General features: G+C 42.8%; 1 protein-coding gene across 3 annotated transcripts in view; it reads left to right on the forward strand.

The window, feature by feature from the left end:
- Cacna1e (calcium voltage-gated channel subunit alpha1 E) overlaps positions 1-20,232 on the forward strand; it is a 306,022-nt gene that overhangs the window by 70,139 nt on the left and 215,651 nt on the right. For all 3 annotated transcript variants that reach the window (XM_038349010.1, XM_038349011.1, XM_038349012.1), the window contains exons 4-6: positions 17,502-17,605; positions 18,434-18,586; positions 19,683-19,864. In XM_038349010.1, the coding sequence (XP_038204938.1) occupies positions 17,502-17,605; positions 18,434-18,586; positions 19,683-19,864 (439 nt within the window). The remainder of the gene's footprint in view (positions 1-17,501; positions 17,606-18,433; positions 18,587-19,682; positions 19,865-20,232) is intronic.

Here is a 20,232-nt window from a genome sequence, read left to right on the forward strand (position 1 = left end):
TTGAGGAGATAGGCTCTATCTGTGTGCAAGAAGACACAACCCAGGAGGCTCTTGCATCCAGGGAGGGTGGAAAAATGGAGGCCCTGAAAGGAGTGTGTGTGAGGTGAAAGTGGGGAAGGGAAACCGTGAAATCTTAGGAGCTATTACTTTTTCTTTTGTTTTTTTCTTGATATTTATTGAGCTCTACATTTTTTTCTCTGCTCCCCTCCCTGCCTCTCCCCTTCCCCCTTCAACCCTCCCCCAAGGTCCCCATGCTCCCAATTTACTCAGGAGATCTTGTCTTTTTCTATTTTCTACTTCCCATGTAGATTAGATCTATATAAGTCTCTCTTAGTGTCCATACTGTGGTTTAAGTTCTCTGGGATTGTGGCTAGTAGGCTGGCTTTCTTTGCTTTGTTTAAAAACCACCTATGAGTGAGTACATGTGATAATTGTCTTTCTGTGTCTGGGTTACCTCACTCAAAATAATGTTTTCTAGGAGCTATTACTTTTAAGGGGGAGTGATGGGAGAGAAGTAGCCAGGAAAGGGGAACTCAGAAAGAAAGACAAGGTCTTTGAAAATACCATTGTAAATCAGGATGGGTATCCTTATGGGAAAATTCTGGGGGCCAAACGTATTTTGGACTTTAGGTATTTTTTTTAAATTTTGGAATATTTGCATATGTATTGCATAACACACATACACACCTATCAATCAAGATGTTTTGGGGATGGAACCCAAGTCTTAAAGTACAATTAATTTGTAGTCTGTATACACCTTATGCATACAGCTTGAAGAATATTTTATACACTATTTTTACTGTGCCTGCATTCTGATTTACAGCTGTCACATGAAGTGAGGTGTGGCATTTTTACGTGTAGCATTTTGTTGATGCTCGCTAATGACTGTTTTTACAGTATTTTGCAAATATTACAGATGTTTGGATTATGGATGCTCAGGCTACTTAACAATGTGAATACCAACATGGACATTTTGGCTCTTGGGACCTGGAAGGCCACTGATGACCTCATAGAGTGGGGAGGGCAGAAGCCAGATGGCAGCAGGTGGAGGATGTGGAGGATGCAAACATGAACCCCAGCCTTCAGCGAGGATGGTGATGATAGATGGATGGGCACCAAGGAAGGGTTGTGTTAACCCAGAGCACCAGTGGCTGCTGGGAAAATCATGTAGAGTTGCTTCCATGTACCCCTGATTAGCAGAGGCTAAGGGGATACCACAGAAAACATTGACATTACTGTTTATTTATTTCCAGTTATTTGACACCAAGTTTCACTATGCAGCCCAGGCTGGCCTTGAACTCATAGCAGTTCTTCCTACCTCAGCCTCCTGAGTGTTGGGATTGCACATGTGTACACGGGTCACATTGTTTTTTTACAAAATCATTTTTCTCATTGTGGAAGAAAGATGTTCAAATATTAAAACCTGGGGAATACAAATGAGCATAACGCTAGAACAGTACGCCCTGTCCCCTGGGAATATGTTCGAGGCCTTTAGTGGGTACCTGAGACTGACAGCCATATGTTTACCACTTCTCCATATGTGTGCCTATGGGTGAGAAAACTTCACAAATGAGATACAATAAGGGGCAGACAGTCATAATTAGCAGCGGTATTATAGCAAAACTCATGCGACTGTAACCCTCCTGTCTCTTAAAGGATCTTGTTGTGCTTTATCTTTCGACTTAAAGGAACAGATTGATGCTTCTTTTCATTGTACTCAGATTTCCAGATCACTACCTTTGTACTTCGGGGCCATTATTTAGTATAGTACGGTCGCACAACAGTCGATATGGTGATGGAGACGGGTACCAAGGGCAGGCAGTACATAGAGGGTGGATATGCTGGACAAAGGGATGAGCTGTGTGGAATACAGGAGACAGAAGGACAAATGCTGTGGGATATCACTTGGGTCATGTCCTTACAGTTGAGTTCAGAGGCGGAAATAGACTGTAGCTGCCAGCTGGCAGGACAGGAGAGTGACTGGTTTGGTGGGCACAGGGCCTCAGTTTGGGAACATGAGAAAGTCCTGGGGATGGGTGGATATTATGACCATATAATAACACGAATGTCTTTAATACCAGAGAACTACCTGTTCTGTGTTCAAAATTGTAAATTTTATGTTCCATGTATTTTACCACAATTAGAAACAAACTTAAGGACTGATTCTTCCTGAAGTCAGGTTTACTTGCATATGGTAAAATCTATCCCGTTTTTGCAAAATACATCTGCATTTTGACAGTAATTTGTAGTCGATGATGGCATATTCCAGGCACAGAATATTTCTGTACCCTTCAGTCACCCTACAAAATGGCCTACTTTCTGGGCCATTTTCCCCATCCACAGTGCCTGAGAAGCTACTGAACTGCTTTTCCTTCTAGACACACACAGCCTTTCCATTTAAATGAAGTCTTAGCACAGCCTTCAGACGGCGGCCTAATGCTTCTAAGACATGTCCGTGCTTATTGCACACATCAGTAGTTACTCCGTTTTCATTGCTGCCCGATGCTTGGTTCTATGGACAGCCAAGTTGTGTTACAATTGATTGATTTACCAGTTGAGTGCTATTTGAATTGTGTGTCGTCTGGGCAGTTATAGGTAGAGATGTGACGGATAACTGTCCATTGCCGAGTACAGTGGTCAGCATGTGTATAACTCCACAAAGAACAGACTGGCTGTTTGCCAAATGGCTGTGCTCTTTTGCATTTCCAGCAGAATGCCTGATTTCCAGTTGTTTCCAGATCTTCCATTCTTCACAATGTTCAGCATTGTTGGGCTTTGGATTGTTTGTTGGGCTTTAGGTTCAGCCTTCTAATAGGCAAAGACTCACTAATGTTTTGTTTGCAGCTTGTGTTTCCCTAATTAATTGTACTGTGTCTTTCTTGTGCTCCTTTGCTTTTCATGTCTTTTTCTGCATTGAAAAGACTTTTCACTGTGTAGGGCCATCTCTAATTAGGTTGTTTTCTTTAGTGTTAGGTGACTTTTAGATCACTTAAAAGTAGAGATACTGCTTAAATACTTATACGTTAGATACTAATATGTAAACACCAATATATAAAAACCATTTTACTTAAAACGTGCCTTCATTTTGGAGTGTGTACTTCAAATAATCTGAAACTATTGAGTCAAAGAGAGTAGACACTTTTCAACATCCTTCCTTAATTGTGTATTGTCCCATAGTTTGCAAAGTAATAGTACCAATTTATTAGCCTTCCAGTGATAGCAACATGATGGGCATGTCGGTTACTATGTTGTTTTAATTTGAATTTCTTTGTTTATGGAAAATTTATTTTATTTTTAATTTTTTTCTTTTTTCTTAAAATTTTATTTATTTATTATATATACGATGTTCTGTCTGCATGTATGCCTGCAGGCCAGAAGAGGGTGCCAGATCACATTACAGATGGTTGTGAGCCACCATGTGGTTGCTGGGAATTGAACTCAGGACCTCTGGATGAGTAGCCGGTGCTTTCAACTGCTGAGCCATCTCTCCATTCCAGCTATGGGAATTTTAAAATGTAACCACTAAGCAATCTATATTTATTTTTGTGAATTTTCTACACCTTGCTCTTTTAGATGTTAGACTGATGCAACAGATGGCTGGAGAGATGGCCAGGAGTATCTGCTGGGTTCCCTTTCCAGCACTCGCATGGTAACTCCAGTTCCCAGGCATCTGGTGCCCTCTTCTGACCACTGTAGGCATCACACATGCACACGGCACACTTAACGTACATAGTGCAAGCAAAATAGCTATGCACATAAAACAAAAATAAATCTTTAACAAACTGTCTATGGTACCGACACTTGCCACAGCTCTCTATCTGCAGGGTCACCTGCGGAGTTTCTGAAGCTCAGTGTCGGGAGCGCCAGTTACACCATTTTCTTTTTTCATAAAATATTAATTGGGCACAGCCTGGTTTCTTTCATGCTCAGAGGCCATGACTAATTTGCATAGCTGGCAAGGTAAAAATAATTTCAGAGCAGAAGGGAGAAATCTTTGTCACTAGTTTAAACGTGGACGCTGGTGCCAAGACTCCTGTGAGGAGTGGCCGTTTCTTTGTCTGGACTCCATGATTAATGAGTGTGCTGGGTCGCTAGTGTCCTCTCTGAGAAATGGCTACACCACTTAGATGTGCCCCCACATAACCCGTGGATTCCTCTACCAGCGCAACACTTTGTTTATTCACAATGACAATACAATTAAAGTCACTTACGTTGTTGGTGCTTACATGTCATTATCAAGTAGATTTGGGTAACAGTTCCTGTATAGAGACACAATTCTTTTTAATTATTAAAATCGCTGCTATTTTTATTATATTCCAAATAGGTGGTATGGGAAGTGATATGACTCAGAACTCCTTGAATGAATTTTGGCTTAATGACTCTAAAAAGTAAAAAGCATTTTGTTTTCTCTGACAAATGGCTCTAGTTCCTTTGGGGTTTTTCAGACAGTTGGTATTTTATAGTAGTTTCAAGGCTGCCTCTTCATTAAACCTGTAATTATGAGTTTGGCTTCTGAGCAAGTATGGGAAATTTTGTTTTTTTTTTTTTTTTTCAAAATACTTGCCATGCTGGAAGAAAAATGTCATATGCCTGTCATGCAGGTCAGTCTCCCAGGTATTGTAAGCAGAATCAGAAATGCAGAACAATAGACAAACATATTTTCCTAAAATTTATAGGTCTATGATTTGTTGGAAAGAGTTGTTGTTTTGGGAAGGTTTTATAAATTCCAACAGATATCTTAAGTCAAGTATTTTCCAGCTGGGGGAAGGAAAAAAACGAAGCAGCATCTGTCTTAGCAGTGTGAGCAGGGAAGCTTTGATTAGCGGGCTCTCCCTCTACTTTTAAAGGGTTCCTTGGGTCACCATGTGGGATGGAGACGGTGGCACCTGTCTGGGTGAAGGTCATCTAAACCATGAAGCTGCGCAGTAGTCGCCAGTTGGCTTTCCTCGTCACCTGTACCTGCATAACAGTGCCAGAGTTTGTCGTCCCCCTCCCCCCATGCAGTGCTGACCTTCCTGTGTGCGTGCGTGCGTGCGTGTGCGTGTGCGTGTGTGTGTGTGTGTGAGGTTTTGTGAAGAGGACTCTGACATTCCTTGTGTTTACAAATGAATATAAACCTTGTGACTCTTGGATATTGAAGAAGGAGCATTGTTTTTGTACTTTAGGAATTCAGCTACTTGCTAAGACAATGTCGACTTGCATGTTCTATTACTGGGTATTAGCTCTGGTCAGGACATGGTTCTATGTGATATTTTTGTTTGTTTGTTTTTGTTGCTGCCTTATGTATCCCTTGGCTTTTGTAGGTCTGGCTAAACCAGTTACACCAGCTTCTGGGGTTACTTCCTCAGGAGATACTAGCTGGACAGGAAAGATGGGCAGTTCCTGTGGTGTCGCTGTGATAGGAATCTATCTTGGGTTGTTCTGAGGAGGAAGGGCATGGCTCATAGAACTGCCATGTTACAGAAAGACCAAGAAATAGCTGGGACCCTATAGACTCAAGCACAAACTCAATTCCCACAAAAGTCCTTTCTTGTTTTCATCTCTTCTCCCTTCTTTGGGATCAGCTGCTCCTCTCACAGTAGCCAGCTTTGCTCTGTTACTGAGATCAGAACTGACTACAGCTCTGAGGCTTTTGTTTTAGGGTGTTAGCTGCTTCAGAAGTGATAACTGAGCTTTCTTGCCCATTCCCAAATATCCCAGGGAAGGAGCTGCTTGTCCCACAACCTATTGTGGCTGGTAATAGCACACGAGAATGTTGCAGTCTGCTGAAGACCTGCAGAGGAATATAAGTAGAAGACAAGGTTCTGGCAATGACAGCAGCAGGAAGCCACACGGATGGGCTGTGTTGGGCTGCATAGCTGGCCCCTGGAGTCTGACTCTGGAGTTCCCTAGAACATTCTAGCAAAGCCAGTGTTGGGAACTTGGCTGCCACATAGATTATTATTAGCCAAGCCTTCATTCTTGGCTGGGTTCTACTCTGGGCCTGGCTAGCCATCTCACCAGTGCTGCAGGTCTGGAAGAGACCCTAGTGGCACAAAGTAGGTGGGTGGAGGATCAGCAGAAGTCCCTTATCACCACTAGAAAAACAACCCAAAGAACATGTATTTATGTTAGCAAATTCTTATGTTGTGGTCCCTCTGCAGCCATTCTCCTTCATTGTCAGCTCTCTGAAGCACAGCTGTGGTCACCTCCATATGATGTCGCAGTCACAGGCACTATAAAGTTCTGCAGGGAGGCAGCTCTGTGGCCATCCTAGAGAGCATTTATAACATGTGTGTGCCTTTGGGATATGTTTCTAGCTCTTAGCTGTTATCTTTTGTAGCTATCAAAAACACCGAAGTTAGAATTCAAATGTGTGGATTTGAGTCTCAATTTAATAATTTACTATTGCAGTGACCTCAGTCTAGGCGGTTCCTCTCTCTGAGCTTTAATTCTCAAGCTTAGGAATGGGGATGGTGGTACCTAGATGAGTGATGTCTGCATGAACTGTGAAGCAACGAGACAACGTTGGTTTTATCTTTGTCATCTTCTCTGGGACCTAAATGATAATTAGAGTTCTGCCTCTTCTTTTTGGCATTTTTATTTTCTTGGTTTGAGTGCATAACCCCTCCCCCCTCAACCTCCCAGAAAACAACCCAGGACCACTGGTAGTTAAAATTTATGGCTAGGAGTATGCCAGCAGTCTCTCATTTCTGATTGGGTAGGCAGGCAGGTAGGTAGGTGGGAAACATGCCATTCACTACCTTTGGGTAGCTGTTAGCTTTTCTCATGCTCATGAGGATTATCTGAGATCTCATTGGTCAGGGGTTCTTCCCCAGGGGTGGCTTGCTTCCCAGTAGACATTTGACAATATCTGGAGACATTTGTTACAGCTGGTGGAAAGGGGGCAGCTACTGGTAGCTGCTGGCTAGAGGTTAGGGAGGCTGCTGAAAGTCCTAGAGTGCAAAGGTCAGCTGTTCGCTGCCAAGAGTGGTCGGTGCCCAGATGTCAGCACAACCTTTTCTGTGTGACTTATTTTGACTCTTAAGCTTTGTTTTGGTGGTGAAGGAAAGGAAGCGGTTTATACCGTGACTTTTCTTTTTTCATCAAAAGGTGTATTTTAGCACCACCCACCAAGTTTCCTTTGAAATTTAACTTGGAAACTACATTTTCTATTCCATAAATGATTTCCAGCTATTGCTAAAGCCAGAGGCACTTGCTCCCTCCTGTAAATGGCGTAGACTTTTCTTACTGGAAAGGGCAAATTGACCCTCCCTGCATTCTGTCCTCCCAAGAAATATTAAAACCTGCTTGGCTGCCACTTACTGTCTGTGGAGCAGACAAAGAAATAAGGAAAAAAATTTAAAAAAACACAAAACAAGCCAGAAACCTATACCATTCTATGATGGTGTGTGTGTGTGTGTGTGTGTGTGTGTGTGTGTGATACTTCTCTGTGTTCTGTCATTTAGACTATCCATTTCACTGCTGGGACCTGAAGGAGGAAGAAGTTTCTTTCTTTCCTTTTTTATTTATTTAAAAAATTATCTTTTCTCATTTTACATACCAATCCCAGTTCCCACCCCCCTCCCATTCCCTCCATCTCCCTCCTCTCACCCCCCATCTACTCCTCAGAGAGGGTAAGGCTTCCCATGGAGAATCAAAGTACATTGCTTTGAGGGAGGACCAAGGCCCTCCCCAGTATATCTAAGCTGAGCAAGGTATCCCTCCAAAGAGAATGGGTTCCAAAAAGCCAGTGCAAGCAGTAGTCATAAATCCTGGTCTCAACTGCCAGTGGCCCCACAGTCTGCCCCAGCCATATAACTGTCACCCATATTCAGAGGGCCTAGTTTTGTCCTATGCTGGTTCTTTCACTGTCAGGCTGGAGTTGGTGGGCTCCCATTAGCTCAAGTAAGTTGTTTCAGTGGGTGTCCCCAACATGGTCTTGGGGTGGGGGAGAAGTTTCTTCCTATAACGCTGTGTCTCCAGTCCTTGGACATTGCAGCAAAGCCATTCAATGCAAATAATTTTTCTGGTTGGGAGAAACATCAAGGTTCATGGTTCTGTTGAATTAGCCGTGCACATTTCTCCCTCTGGTCTTTTCAGAATAGTGGTACCCTTAGAGAGAATGTGTGAGTGCATGGTGGCGGGGAGACAGTTGGCTGGTTGGGGCTACTTTGGATTACAACATGAGGGTCTCACAGCATTAGGAAGGTTGACAACTATTGCACTAGAGAGTCAAGAAATTAACTTGATTACAATCAGCACAAGAAATCAGCACAAGAAAGGAAGTATTGAAGAGAAAAATGCAAGTCTGCCACATAGAGAGTAAATATTTTTATGTGCTAAGTACATATATAAATATTCATCCTGCCTCTATTATAAAATATGATTCTTACTTAGTTGTGATCAAAATATTCTGAAAAATCACTGATGTATATACTTTTAGTTTGTTGTATGACATAGGTAAATTGAAGCTCTGAAGACTGTCTTTTGCCTTGTATAGATAAGTGGCCTGTTTTATCATTTTGCCATTCTCAGGCCAATTACTGTCTATGACAATACATAGTTTGTTAAGCTTGATCTAGGTCTACTCACAGTGAATCTGGAACCCAGTGCAATATATATGACCACGGGATAGTCCTCCTAACAGAGAAGAATGAATTGAGGACCAAGTCCAAGGCTAACATCTGTCTGTAGCAACTGAGTCTGGGGCTGAAGGGAAGTGAGGTGCTTTCAAGCAGGAAGATTCTTTTGAGCACAAAGTGGCTTTGTGACTAGCTGGTGGACCACTGCCGTATTTAGGATTATTAGACGATACTTTTGGAACACTGGCAGACTCCATTCAAACCAACACACCTCATGAGGTCTTCCTGGTGGGTGACATTTTCCCGTTCTGAAGAACTGTCTACCCTTCTCCATTCTCCCTGCTTCACCAGAACTTAGTCACACCACTGTGGTTTAATGCCATAAACATGAGGATCTCCTGTTTTCCTTGCTCCTTCTGTGCATGCTTCTTCCTACATCAGAGGACATCTTCCCGCCTCTTACTCAAGGGTTACCTTTTGACCTTCCTACTCATGATTCTGTATCTTGAAGTAAGTGTCACGAGGATAACTACCATGTCCATTTTGGCTCCCATAGGAATTCCAGTGTGTGTGCTCAGTAGGCCTCAGGTAACTACAGCATGGGTCTTGGGCTTAGGGGTGGAGCTAACCCCAGCGACATCAAGGGATTGCATCATAACCAGTGAAGAGGAGGAGGCTGCTTACAGGGACTGGGAATTAGGCAGTCCAATGGCTTTCTCATTCTCAGCTTCTTTGACTTCCCGCTAATAGATTTTGGTCGACTTGATAATTTATTTTCTTTTGAATAGTCTCTATGTGAACAACTTAATGAATGAAGCCTTCTTTCTTTATTCTTTATTTAAGACAGTAAAATGAAATAAATTCTCTAGAAATTGATTCCCAAATCAAATTACACTTCCCATAATGCATTTAAAGGAAATGGAGAGAATAATGTTGCATGTAATTCAATGGATTTTTGATGAATCATAATGATTTACATGTATGGTTAAAGTGCCCTTAGTTTGGCTCTTTGGTTATTGCCACAGGCACATAGACACATCCCCCATGCATGAGTGTAGCCATTCTGTTCCAGAGAAACTGGATTAATGTCCGTGACCCTTAGGTTGGGTTTTTCTCGGGTCCCTATATTCCTATGGCTAGAGAAAGGGCCTGTATTAGATGGAAGCAGAAATACAGCTCCTGACATCAAGAAGTTGGCTCTGAATCAAGTTACAAGGACCCAATTACTTATCATTTATTAGACTTCTTTTCTAAGATGCGTGAGCCATGCATGCCTGGCTGTTCAATGTAACTACCAGACTTTAAGATTTGGGAACCGAGTAGCTGAGTGTCCAGTGTTGCACAGCTGTCTGGATAGGGAGCATAGGTGTGAGCTGCAGAGGGTAGTGCCACTTGGACAGGCTGTGACTCAGAGCCAGGAAGGGCCCGAGAGGCCTGTCTTTATGATCATCTCATTTTATAGACAAGGAAATGGATAACAGTCTTTCTCTTCCTTATCTGTGATACCATTTTATCAGATGCTTTGCATGAATCAGGCTGAAGTAGACACTGGCTTTAAAAATGATCATTTATTGTCTTATTTATATGGCTCTTATCTCCCTCTGAGGAGTCTACTTTGTGTGCATTCCTGCAGTCGCTTTGCTTACCTTGGAAATGGTAAAAGGTAGTCTTAATGTAGCTCAACTGTATTTACTGGGACATGCTGCTTACAGGGAGAATCCATTTCTTCATCTTCTCCAGCCTCTGGAGCTATCTTCCTGTTCTTTGTGGCCTTCCTCCATCTTCAAAACTAGCGGTGTGGACAGCACCTGGCTTCTGTCCTTCTACTGTCTGTCATCTTGTCCCTGGACAAGTCTTCCTCCGTGCCCTTCTTAGATGTACCTTTGTATTTATAAACAGTCGTGGAGTCCAGAAATCTTTCCGTGTTAAGATCTTTAACCTTGAGGAAAGCTCTTTCTGTCACAGCAGATGACATTCATAGTTTCCTTGGAGTAGGATCTGGCCATCCCCAACACACTAAGATGCCTATTTTCTGAATTTCTCAGACTAGACTTCTGAGAGTTCTTCAGTTCTGCAACCTCCTGATATGGTCTCAAAGTGTGTTGAGAGTTTGGTGGAGAATAGGGTAGTCTAAAATGTTTCTGCCTCTTAAGACAGCTAAAATTTATTTCTATTGCTTATGACCAAGAATCAATGTGGTAAATCTGTATTATGTAAAGAGATTCACAAGCATTAGCTTTTAAAATCCTTAACCTCCCTAACAAGGCTTTGCCCCCATTTTACAGGTAAGAACATTGTGTCTCAGAGTGGCAATTACGTAAGTTTGAAGGACTATGGTGGAGATAAAACAAAGAAGCTAGTATAATGGAAGAGTATGCATTCTGTCTTTTCCCAAGGCACAAGTGGAATGTTGACTTGGATATGAGGTCTGAAACATTTTGTTTTGGTAGGGAAGGGAAGGCAAGGCAAAGAAGAGGTGGTCCAAGTGTGAGGAAGGCTTGGGGGGAGTGATTGATGTCAAGACATAAACTTCAAGGGAAAGGCATGGTAGAAGTTAGTGTCTTCTTGGAGATACAGTGCTATGCGAAATGCGGTGCTTTCTCGAGCTTGGTGGTGAGCCTAGGCCTAATGTTAAAGACCTCTGGCTTCTGTCTGTTCTCCAAAGAGAACTTGCAGATTTGCTGAGCATTAAATAATAACTAATTGTAGAGCTCTTTATACAATTGTGTCATGATCAGTTGGACTCATTACTTTTGGGTATTGAGTGAGATTGGTGTGTGTGTGTGTGTGTGTGTGTGTGTGCGCGTGTGTGTGCGTGTGTGTGTGTACACCTACATACAATTATGGTGAAAAAAGAAGCTCATTTCATGGTGAACAATAGTGGAAAGAAAAGAGAGCCAGGTTCTACAGTTCTCTTTTGAAGGTGTACCACTATCAGTGACCTCAGATCTCCCCCTGGCTGTCTCTTCCAGTATTTCTTTTTTTCTTTTTTTTTAAATTGTTTTTATTGCACTATGCATTTTTTCACTCCTCTCCCCTCATCCCCTCCCCTCTTCTACCCTCTCCTATGATCCCCACACTCCCAATTTACTCAGAAGATCTTGTCTTTTTTTTTTTCCTTCCTATTTAGATCCATGCATGTTTCTCCTAGGCTCCTCTTTGTTGTCTAGGTTTTCTGAGGTTGTGGATTGTAGGCTGGTTTTTTCTTTGCTTTATGTATGAAAGCCACTTATGAGTGAGTACATATGATATATGTCTTTCTGGGTCTCGGTTACCTCACTCAATATGTTTTTTTTTTCTAGATCCATCCATTTGCCTGCAAATTTCAAGATGTTACTATTTTTTTTTAACTGCTGAGTAGTACTTCATTGTGCAAATGTATCACATTTTCCTTATCCATTCTTTGGTTGAGGGGCATCTAGGTTGCTTCCAGGTTCTGGTTATTACAACTAATGTTGCTTTACATAGCTGAGCATGCTGGGGCCAAGTCTTTTAGCTCACAGGCCTTGAAGGAATTGAATTCCAAACTGCAGCACCACCTGAGGGTACTGTCTAGACTTAGCAAATAGAAATGCAGGCTACTCAATTGTATCAGCTACTGTTCTCCTTACTGGGACCCAGTGCCTAATAAGAAATAACTTAGGGGAGAAGGTTTATTTTGCTTTACAGTTCAAGAAGGGGCATAGGCAATCATGGCAGAGAAGGCATGGTGGCAGAAATGTGAGACAGATAGATGGTCACACTGCATCTGTCATCAGGAAAGAGGCAGTGGAGAGTAAGTAGAATCAGATTATAAGACCTCAACCACCTCTGATGCTTCCTCTCCTTAAGTTTCTGCACCCTCCCCAAACAGTGCCGCCACCTGGGGGCCATGTGTTCAAACACGTGAGTTCATAGGGGCTGTCACACCTTCATATCACAGCACTGTCTAATTTGAAAGCCAGATTTTAGATAAAGAACGGATATCCCACCCATGATTGAAAAAGTGCACTAATCTTAGTTATACAAGAAGGTATTTCTGTTCTTTATGTGGAACTCAAATTTTTCTGAGCAACCTACATTTTATCTGACAATTCTAAAAGGAAGCCCACTGCTATAGGGTGTTGTCAGACAGAAAGTGAACATTAGATGCCTGTAAAAAAACAAAAACCAAACAAACAAACGAAAACAAACCCCTATTGACCTGGACTGACAGGGAGGCTAAGAAAATACCCTGAAGTCAAAGGGCATCAAACACTAAAGAGTTGTGGGTGACTGATGTGGGAGAGATGGTTAAGTTCTAATTGTCAAGGGCATTGCTTCTATCCTTTCTCCTTCTCTGCCTCTGTAGTGGCCATGAGCAGAAAACTTCTGTCATATCACCAGGATGAGGTCAGCCTCCTCTCGCCACCTTCTTAGCTGCTGACAACTGAAGGCAAAAGCATTAGTAGAGAGGCTGAGCTGGAACAGCCAGCCTGAGGCAGTTACTAAACAGGACTGTATGTGCTACATGCTGTGTATAATCCTGCCTGTCTGCCCTCTGCTATGGGGGAATAGTAGGAATTAAGTACAACTCCATACTTTTCGTCAGCTCTATGCCTATGAGGGAAAAAGAAATTGAAAACAGAGCCTCTTCTCTTGAAGTGTACGTACAGATAGCTCCTGGGACAGCAGAGAGCTTAGACTTTTATTAACTCAGAATTGAACTTATCCCTGGTGGCTTTCCTCTGTTTTTGTCATGTGTGTGTGTCTCCAAGTTTATGTGTGTAAACATTGCAGCAGATACTACCTGCCGTTAGAGCCATCTTATAGTCATGGAGACAGGTGCATAGAGGATTCCGAAGGTCCTGAAAGGGACCAGTGGCGACTCACTTGGGGTTTGAGGCCTTAGATGGAAGGAATCAAATTCATTTAAGTGTGCAGAGATTGGACACTGTGACACACTGGTATTTGGGGCAGCACAGTGGAATAGTGTTGCTGAGTAGTTCTGGGCAAACATCACACAACCCGTGGCACAATGGGAGAAGGACTGACTTAAATATCATAGGGGAGCTGACTTTTCTTTTAACCCTTTAACTTTTTCTGAGCCACGTTTCCTCACAGAAATGAAATGTAGACTACAGTCTTGTTTGGTGATTTTTAATAATTTAATGATTTAACATTTGAAAATGCTAACATATAACAAACATTCTGTATTTGCTACCCTAGTGTCTCCTAAACATCTCTGCTATGAATCCTCATGGTGTGTTGTAATTATGTCTTCTAAGTGGCTGCTTCCATGGGACTATGTGTCAAGGGCCCTTTCCTACCTCTCTTTCTGCCTGTCTTCCTGCATTAGACATGGTAGAGGTTTGCTGAGCTCTATATACATCAACACTTAGGTTTTGCTGAGGCGGGGGTAGCTTCTAGTCTTTTATCTTCATCTCATCCTCCCTCCTTCTATCATTCCTACCGAGGAAATCCTGTGATGTGGAGTTCCTTTTGGGTACCAAGTCTTAGGAGTATGTTATAAGAGCCTCATCAGACTCTAGATGTTGGATGATGTGTTCCCAGATGTTCTAGCTGCTCAGACATACATATGTCTGAGTACTAATCCCAGCTTTGCTAGTCTAATCTTCTCACCAGTAAGTTCTAGGATACCTATGGCCCCTATCAGTTATTGATTTCTGCAAATGTGTTCATTTTTTTATCAGTGAAGATTAGGTTCAAACTATCAAGCTGCTATTAAGTAAGTTTTAATTGTAAGCTATGAGGATAGGTTTGAGGGTACAGGTATCTCTGAAGTTGACTCTGTCAGGAGCACAGAGGACTCTATTAGGTACCCCAGGTCTGGGGAGGCATGGATGAGAATGTCAAACTCCTCTAAGGCATAGTGATGCCTTGATAGAGATGGGAACGGGGATTAATGGGAACACAGAGTAGGACCATTTTCCTCAGTGAACTTTGCACTCTGTGAATCTCATTGCTTCTAAGAAGTGGCTAGGGGAGCCAAGTTATAGCTCCTGTCCTCAAGGGCTTTCTGAATAATAGAAATTAAGAAGCAGCTAATGACTGTGTATATTTTAAAAGCTCTGTTACTAATATTCCTGCACTGGAAGAAAAAAATTTCTAAGGAACAAAACAGCTTGAGAACATGGGCTGGGTGAGGGTCCTGCTCGTTTGTTTGCAGTGTGAGATGAATTCAGTCAAGAGCACCCTTGATGGTGTGAGAGTGAAAAACATGTCTTATGGATGGCTATGTGATGCCCCTGGAATAAATAACACATTCTTTCCTCCGTCTTTCATGCTAGCTTTTCTCGTATGCCCTTTCCCACGTGAGCTTGCCTGCACTTGCGTCTCTGTTAGCTTTTATTTCTTATTTTCCTTCTTGTCTGCATCTCCACATTTTTATGATTTCCCGTGGAGTCCCACTCTGCTGTCTTCCTACCACGTTTTCCGCTGTATGTTTGTGCCCTCTTGTAACACTGACTCCTGCCTCCACCTCCATGTTCTAAAACCTACCTGTCACACCCAGGCCTGGGGAGGAAAATTTCACTTCCAGCAGTTCTTTGTGCGATGTGAAAGAACATCTGAGTGTCTGGGTATCCTAGGAAACCAAACTCTGGTTTCTGAGCCGAGTGGATTCCTCACACTGTGTTTGTGAGACATAGGGAAAGGAGAGGCTCGCACCTGGGCAGCAGAGAGGCTCAGTGTTGGGTTCAGCCTTTGTTCAGGGGGAAGCAGAACAATGGCCCTGTTTTCCTTCAGTCTCTATCACGCTACCTAGCCTTGAAGTTTCTTTCTTTTTCTCTTTTTTCCCCCTTTTGTCTATTTCTGTCATATTTTTCAGTTCCATTTTCTTTATTTCTCTTTGTTCTTTTTCCTCTTTAGAAGTTATGCCGTCCCCTCCCCAGCGTCCTTCTTTGACTTTGTAAGTGAGAATCACGAGCAGTGTCTGGGATTCTGCTCATTCCTGGTTTTTCTTTTCAGAGGATGATATGGGGGTTGGGGTCATGAAAAATGGAAAATACTGAGAAAGCTTGCCTGTGATGAGTTCTTCATGAGAGTAGGAATACTTTATTTTTTCTTTTGAGATTATGTGAGCACAGATTGCATAATGTTTTCCACTTTTGCATGTGTTTTGTATGTATGTATGTGTTAATGCATGTGGGTAGGTGCCAACACAAGCTTTTATGTTGCTTGTGTGTGGAAGTCAGAGGATAGCTCCCATGTATTGGTCCTAAGACATGTTCTACTCTTTGTTTGAGACAGGCTGGTGACCCTGGGATTTTAGGGACCCACCTATTTTCTGCCTTCCATCTGGCAATCTCAGGCTGTGCAGGTGTGCCTTACCTTGCCTGGCTTTGTAACGTGTGCTCGGGGAGTGGAGCTCAGGTTCTTATATTTGCAACCTAAGTATTTTAGAAACTGAGCTATCTCCTCCAGTCTAAAGTATAAAAGCTGAAACCTGAAAGTTACCTCTACCACTCATCCTAGTTGCCTAAATCCAGTGTGGGCTTCCTCTTCCTGTCCTAAGGTGAGCTGTGCAGCTTCAAATGCTTGACTCCTGCTAAGGTCGGGGGTGTTCCACCACATGGAAGAAAGCCTGCAGGGTTGGTAGGTAGCCCTGTGTTCACAGCCATCTCTTTGTCTGTCGTCCTGGATTGGCATTCTCAGTACCTGTTGATCTGGCATCTGCTTCTTAGAGCCGTAAGGCCTTTCATATGGCTCTCTTTGCCTACATTTGAAATCTTGCAGAGAGCCTCCGCAAAGAATAGTTAAATCAGCCATTCTCGCTACTATGCCGTTTTCTAAATGAGTCATTTCCCAGTGCTTCTGAATAGAGGGGCTAATCTTGGAGAGGTTGTGAGGGATAAAAGTTATTAGCCCACAAAACAAAGAATAGGCTCACAAATTTAAGTCAATATTTATTATTGATCTTATGTCAGAAACAAGGTCAATTTTGCACTTTATAGTTTCCAGTACACTTAAAAAAAAAAACCATAGTTTCTCACTGTGTAGCCTAGTCTGGTCTTAAACTTGTAGTTCTCTTGGCTCAGTTTTATAAGTGCAGTCATTACAGGCATGCATCATTATGCTTGGCCCAGAACACTTTTCATCTTCAACATGGTGTAATTTTGTGTCTAAAACTAGGTCATTGTACTCCTCTATTTTATAGATGGAAAAAAAGACACCTGGAGGTTGAGTGGCTTGTATCACGTGGCTAGTTCTCTGGGCCAAGACTTAGACCTAATCCCACTAATGCTTAGTCGTCAGCTACACCACTCACAGATATACGTGCGCCCTTGTCCCCACAAGGCACCAGCATTGTCACTGGGTTATATGCAGTGGATTGTCTCACTGATACTTGTAAAAGGTGGGAAAATGAAAGCAAAGAAACCCGTCCAGGTCAAAGAATGGTTTGGGGGCAATTATAAAACATACTAATAATGCATAATGACATAGTATAGAGTCATTAAAGTCAGTATAATTTGTTAATTTGGTAACAATTCTGAGTGTCGAGGAGGAGAAGAGTAAATTACTTCTTCCCTGAAGTTAATCCAGGCAAATTCCCTAAAGAGGAGAGGAGACGGGAACAGGGAACTTTGAAATAAAAAAAAACCCATAAGGGTCTGGTAACATGGAGAAAGGGAAGGAATTTTGCAAGGGGCAGAGGAAAGTGAGGGACCAGGTTTGGTTCAGGTGTGGGTCTTATGTTGGAGACGGTGCGTTCTGCTCATGGTTTGGGACGAGGATGCCAGTGTGATGGTGACTTCTCTGCACAGTGAAGCCCAGATTGCTATATTTAATTCCACTCGACACCGCTGGTGATTCAGCCAGGCTCAGGTGCGCCCACATGCAGCTGGCACTAGCTTTGTGTACTTTCCAGGCAGAGCCTGCTCAGCCCTGCCTCCCCATAAAGCAGGAGGGGCCAGACAGGCTGTGGTAACCTTGACTCTTTTGTGTCTCTGCCCACAGCATCCTGGCCACTGCAGGAACCCATTTCAACACCCATGTGGATTTGCGGACCCTCCGTGCTGTGCGTGTCCTGAGGCCCTTAAAGCTCGTGTCAGGAATACCTAGTGAGCACCTACTTTCTTCTTTCTCATTGTCTAGTATCCTCAGTTGGATCCTGTTAATTGTCAGGGTATCTGTCAATGTAAGATAGACAGGAGTCTTCCTGGAAGGAAGCTCTGGACATGCAGCAATTGTACAAAGCATTGTACTTATACATTTAACATTTCTTCATATTTAAATAATAATGTAAGATATTTTTAAAAAAGAAAGTAAAACAGAAACGTAAATGAAGACCATTTCTTATTGTATCACTTTGAAATAAATGTTAATTTGATGTATTTTTTTATTCATTTTTCCCGATGTATTTTAGTATAATTGTAATCACTATATGTGTGTGTAGTTTTATCTGCTGAACTAAGTGTGTTACTTTCCTAAGGTTAAAAATCTTACACGTGTTGTCAAAGGCTACTTGTTTGCTGATTAGTGTTGTACTTCTTCCCCAGAGCTGGATCTGAGAAAGACTAATAGAAAGGTTTAACTTTATCCCTATTTTGTAGGATTTGTACCATAGCAAGGGTTGCCCTAATGTTCTTGGAGCAAGAGACATAGACTAATGAATTTAATCTGTGAAGGGGATCTACCAGTTAGCAGGGAGGAAACAGAAAGGGTAATATGTTAGCAGGAGTGAGGAGGAAGGAAAGGGAAGGGACACAGGCGGTGACCATCTTCAGCTTGACTTGTCTTGGCTATCTCTTTATGAATGGCAGCTGTCATCTCGGGATTGATGGTTCCTTTTCCATGGAAGACTTGCCCTCCTAGGAGAGAGTTAACAAATCTACCTTGTCAGGGGGCCATGAATGAGGGCTCTGTTTCATTCCCTTTCCTCTCCCTAGGCCTGCAGATTGTGTTGAAGTCCATCATGAAGGCCATGGTGCCTCTGCTGCAGATTGGCCTTCTGCTCTTCTTTGCCATCCTCATGTTCGCCATCATTGGCTTGGAGTTCTACAGTGGCAAGTTACATCGAGCATGCTTCATGAACAATTCAGGTAAGGGCATTGTTTTCTGTCTTCCGCTTTCCCACTTCTTCTCCTCTTTGGTCGTAAGCATAATTACAGGGCATTTGGATCTGTGCTGAAAAGTATACTCTATTCCAACCCTAGAATTACAATCAGAAACTTCCTAGACTCTGTGGCCTTTTGAGGTACAATCAGCCTAAAGATCCGTGTGACGGTTACATTGTAAAACATGTAGCCTCCTTGTCTATAGTTGGAAGGGTTCTAATATGTGGTCTCAGCTTTTTCATATTAATGGCAGAGGACTTTTAGAATACATACCAAAGCCATCAGTCTGGATAAATGATCTGGAGAACAGAATCTTTGATCCATAAACCAGTGGGACCCCGGAGACCAGAATGAGATGGGAGTCCCAGTGGATCAGCAAAGAGAGCTTTCTTCTGTGCTCCGGCTCACTTTGGTCTCCCCTCTCTGTGAAAGAACTGAGGGAGCTCTGAGGTTGGCTTGTCAGTTGTGCCTTGGCAATTGTGGGGTGAATATAATCCCGTTTCTCATATATTTGTGCCTTATTTGTTCTTCACAAGCCAAATAATATACTCTAGGAAGAAAATCATGAAGGGAGTTGGGGCCATGAAGGACAAGTTAAAGAATCCTAAATAAGTACCATGTTTTTATGAAAATAATCTCCAAATGATTTTTATTTTACCTTTAGCTTAAAACCAAAAAATGTACACCTGAAAAGCAAAATAAAGTTAGCAAAATAAAGCAGCCCGGAGAAACCTAGTGAGAACCAAGGTTCATCCTGATTTCTTGCGTTGGAAAATCACAGAGATTTTGCCGTTACCTCAGGCTCTTCTGTGTGAAGCAGCCCCATGGATTTCTGTAGTGCAGCCCAAAGAAGAACTTGGTTGGGATCTGAAGAAGATAGATTTCTCCAGAAGCATTTTGAATTGCACAAGGGTGTTGAACCGAGAGGTGTAGAGAGGCCAGGCTGGGAGAGGGCTTGAGGCATGACGAGCCAGCTTCTGTCTACGGCGGGAGAATTGCTTGCTTGTGTCTTCCTAGGATCATTTCCAGTTCATGCTAAGTGCCATATGGTTTGTCTCCCACTCTTCAAATATATCCGCAGGTATTCTAGAGGGATTTGATCCTCCCCACCCATGCGGTGTGCAAGGCTGCCCAGCTGGTTACGAATGTAAGGACTGGATCGGCCCCAATGACGGGATCACCCAGTTTGACAACATCCTTTTTGCTGTGCTGACTGTCTTCCAGTGCATCACGATGGAAGGGTGGACCACTGTGCTGTACAATGTGAGTGAGCTGGTGGATGGGAGGGAAGGGGAGGGGTGTGGGATATGGTGAAACCCTGGTGCTATTTTGGTTCCTCTGAAACAGGAAAAGTTGGGGTTGTCTGTATTCAACTTGGGAACTTAGCAGAGCCTAGCAGGTTGTGTCCCCCTTTTGTTTTTTTGTTTGTTTGGTTGGTTTTTTTGCTGAGTGGAAGTATGTGTCTTATTTGCATCTGGTAGACTGCGTTCTGTCATTCTGTCCCCGGGTGAATGAACAAGTCAAATCAGATTACCTTGTTGTGGAGAGTTTTGGATCCACATGGTGTAGTGGAGCATAGTGAGGTGTTCTAATAGGTGCAAGGCTCTCAGTTACTGTCCCCGAAGGGCTCA

Source organism: Arvicola amphibius, chromosome 12 (genome assembly GCF_903992535.2).
Source record: "Arvicola amphibius chromosome 12, mArvAmp1.2, whole genome shotgun sequence".
NCBI classification, from domain to species: domain Eukaryota; kingdom Metazoa; phylum Chordata; class Mammalia; order Rodentia; family Cricetidae; genus Arvicola; species Arvicola amphibius.